Source organism: Glandiceps talaboti, chromosome 23, assembly GCF_964340395.1.
Source record: "Glandiceps talaboti chromosome 23, keGlaTala1.1, whole genome shotgun sequence".
NCBI classification, from domain to species: domain Eukaryota; kingdom Metazoa; phylum Hemichordata; class Enteropneusta; family Spengelidae; genus Glandiceps; species Glandiceps talaboti.
The window spans coordinates 2,087,550-2,090,969 of NC_135571.1; the positions used below are offsets into that span (position 1 = coordinate 2,087,550).

The 3,420-nt window shown below is 37.4% G+C and overlaps 1 protein-coding gene across 1 annotated transcript; it reads left to right on the forward strand.

Annotated features, from left to right (window-relative positions):
• Nucleotides 1-2,049: 2,049 nt before the first annotated feature.
• On the forward strand, nt 2,050-3,111 carry LOC144453130 (heparan sulfate glucosamine 3-O-sulfotransferase 1-like). Its single transcript, XM_078144408.1, has one exon. The coding sequence runs from the start codon at nt 2,050-2,052 to the stop codon at nt 3,109-3,111; it is 1,062 nt and encodes a 353-aa protein (XP_078000534.1).
• The last annotated feature ends 309 nt before the right edge of the window (nt 3,112-3,420 follow it).

Sequence of the window (3,420 nt, forward strand, 5' to 3'; positions counted from 1 at the left end):
TCTTTATTCTTTTTTGATGTTTTAATAACAGTACCAAGACACATTCCTGTTCGGCTTTAGAATCGTTTTATTTTTACAAAGTAATCTAATCTAATCTTATGTAATCTAATCTAATCTAATCTAATCTACTTTAATATGAAAACAGAAACAGTAGATATTAAAACTGATAGCAGCTTGTACCATATTCTACATATTGCAGCTGAAATTCAGATCGTATTCATTCATCATGACGGCGCTCATTGGGTAAGTTGAACATTACACACATCTTCTAGTAAATACAATGATATATCTAGATTATTAAGCGGCAGTTTTGTCCAGAGGTATTTACGATTCGGCCAAATGGATGGGGAAAATATCAGCGGTATTGTTTGTTTTGTTTAGTTTTTGTTTGGTGTGTGTGTGTTTTTATGGGGTTTTTTCTTTACAAGGAAAAGGGAACTGTACAAAAGGTTACACGACAGACAAAAACAGAACAAAGACATTTACCAAACACAAAAGAGTGAAAGTTTTACAGGAACGGTTATGTTCACAAAACAGTTCATGAAATTTGTGGAATTCATCGCTGTCGATGATGCCCATCGAGCACTATAGTGACATACCCTTCACATGGAGGGTTTATGCTCATATCAAGAGATTTGACAGTTTATTCGTACTACGGTGGCCGAGTAGGACAAAAAGGCTTGCCCTCTCAAAACGTGTGTTTCCCAATCAAAAAGTGAAGGTTCCCAAAAAGTTGCGTTCCCAATCAGCATGAGACATGATCACACCAAAGAGGGTGATGTACTCTCACCACAGAGCTCGAGCGGCTTTAATCAAAAAGCAGACAGGCTCTCACCAAAGACTGACTCGCATCATAAAAGAGCCACGCTCTCACCAAGGAGAGAACATCTCCTCTTTGATAGGAGCATGTCTGGAACACCACTTTTTGAATAGGAACTCTCAATTCAGTGGTGAGAGCACGTCTCTATTCAATTAGGGTAGTTTGTCTTAATTAAAACAGACGATTGTTTTGGTGTTGCATATATTTAATAGCATGAATAGTTAAAATACATAATCTGATTTATTCCAAACAATCTTTCAAAACTTCGGCGAGTTTGAACCATGCCATTATTTCCAATTATATCTTTTATAAATGAATTGTCAGAATCCATCCAATGCTTTGAAACACAAAAATCTTGCCTTTAAACATATTTTTTTTATGGGGGTCACTCTTTGGTGAGAGCTCGTCTCCTCTTTGATGGAAGCAGGTATTTTTTTTATTGGGAACCCCACTTTACTATTGTGAACCCTTTGTGTAGAGAGAACACGCCTTTCGTACTAGTTGGCACGTAGGCCAAGAGGGTTGATAAATTATATACACCCAGATTTGTGAGTGTCAATAATACCTTCAGATTATGGTTTATTAAAATAACACGACATCAAAGCGTGGATGAATGGAACCTGCTACAAACAGGGAAAGTAAACATTCAAATGAATTGGATTAATAACAGTTGGTGCAGCATGTTGGAACAGCAGAGTTACACATCATGGTTTGATCAGAACAGCTTTATGGCCTCTGTATGTGTACATGAAATGCCAGGGGAACTTAACATTTGTTTGTGAAGGTGGAATATTCTGTAAAGTGGCAAAACCGTACAGTTCTTATCAAAGCATAAAATGTAATACAAGTCTCTGTACTTCCTACTTGCTGCCAAGTGTTATTAATCCAATTTAGTTGTATACTTTCTCTGTTTGTAACAAGTCTCTGTACTTCCAACATACTATGCCAAACTTAAATGGTATTAATCCAATTCAGTTGTTTACTTTTCGCTGTTTACGTTTGTAACAGGTTCCTTTCGACCATGGTCTGATGTCTGCAGGTATACTGACATACCTCTTCTACTATGTTCTCTTATGTACAGGAGTGGAGATTCACTACATAAGATACGTAGTTTGACTACAACAAGGAGATTCATAACAGGGTGTATTTTACTAAGTATCATCTGCCTTTGTATTCTTTGCCATGATGTTTATATTTATAAACCACGCAGCAGTCACCTATTACCATACATGACCGGATCAGCAGAACAACACACCGTTAGTCACTATACGACCGCCCCAACCAACCGAGTTACTTTACAAGAAAAACTTGATCAGAATAACACCGTCTTAACAAAGAATGGTAAACTTAGCCGACACGAATCGCAGCAATCACAACTTCGTCACATGGATGGTAAGCCTAGCCGTTACGAATCACAACAAACACAACTTGGTGATAATAAAACCGTTCGAACCATGCATGGTAAGGTTAGACTAGATACATCAGACCACAAACTTGCAGTGAGAAAACACATTCCAGATGTAATCATCGGTGGAGCTAAAAAATGTGGCACTGGAGCCTTAACAGCATTTCTGTCTTATCATCCATCGGTAGCTATGACAAGAGGAGAGGTTCATTATTTCGATAACAATTACTCAAAGGGTATACATTGGTACCTTCAGAAGATGCCTGTATCAACACCAGACCAACTGGTTATTGAGGGAACACCGAAGTACCTTATCAAACCTGGTATACCGCAAAAAGTATACAAAGACATCTCACCTAAAACAAAAATTGTCTTTATATTTTGTGATCCTGTGTATAGAGCTGTATCTGATTATGTCCACGAGAGAAAAATGAATACAGATGGCTACACAATAAAAAAAACTTTTGAAGCCTCAGTTCTCGACACAAAAGGAACACTTGTCAGAGATAATAAACTTATCAGCACTGGGGTGTATATACAATATCTCCAGAATTGGTTGCAAGTCTTCCCTTCCACACAAATACACATCGTAGATGGCGAAGTGTTGAAGACGGATCCCAGTGGCGAATTACAAAGCCTTGAAACGTTTCTAAATATAACGCAATTTTTCACCAGAGACAATTTTTACTTCAATAAAGAGAAGGGGTTTTATTGTTTACGCAAACCAAAAGAAAAATGCCTTAATAAACATAAAGGTAGACATCATCCGAAGGTTCGTCAAGAAATTCTTGAAAAGTTGACAGACTATTATCTGCCTTTCAATAATCAACTTGAAGAAATTTCTAAGTTGCAAAACCTGACAGATCACACCTTAAACTTTATATGATCTTAATCACAATTTGGTATTGATCTTTTTATTATATGCCCTGACCAATACTTATTCTCCTTTCCACCATTCATTCTTGCAAACCTAATCAATCATTTATGCCTGTAGCTTTGAATCTGTACATGTACTGCCCTGTTTCACATACCTATGTCAATTAATTATAAAACATAGACAACCAGGTCTATGGCTAGGCAGCTATCCAAGCTGATAGCCATCAATAGCCACATAGTAGCTAGCTATTAACTTGCTATCATCTAGCCACCTCTAACTCTGCCAGGGGCCTGGCAAGGCAGCTATTCAAGCTAATAT

What these genes read in the sequence shown, in the direction of transcription:
- LOC144453130 (XM_078144408.1), top strand. Translation starts at nt 2,050, where the DNA reads ATGACCGGATCAGCAGAACAACACACCGTTAGTCACTATACGACCGCC.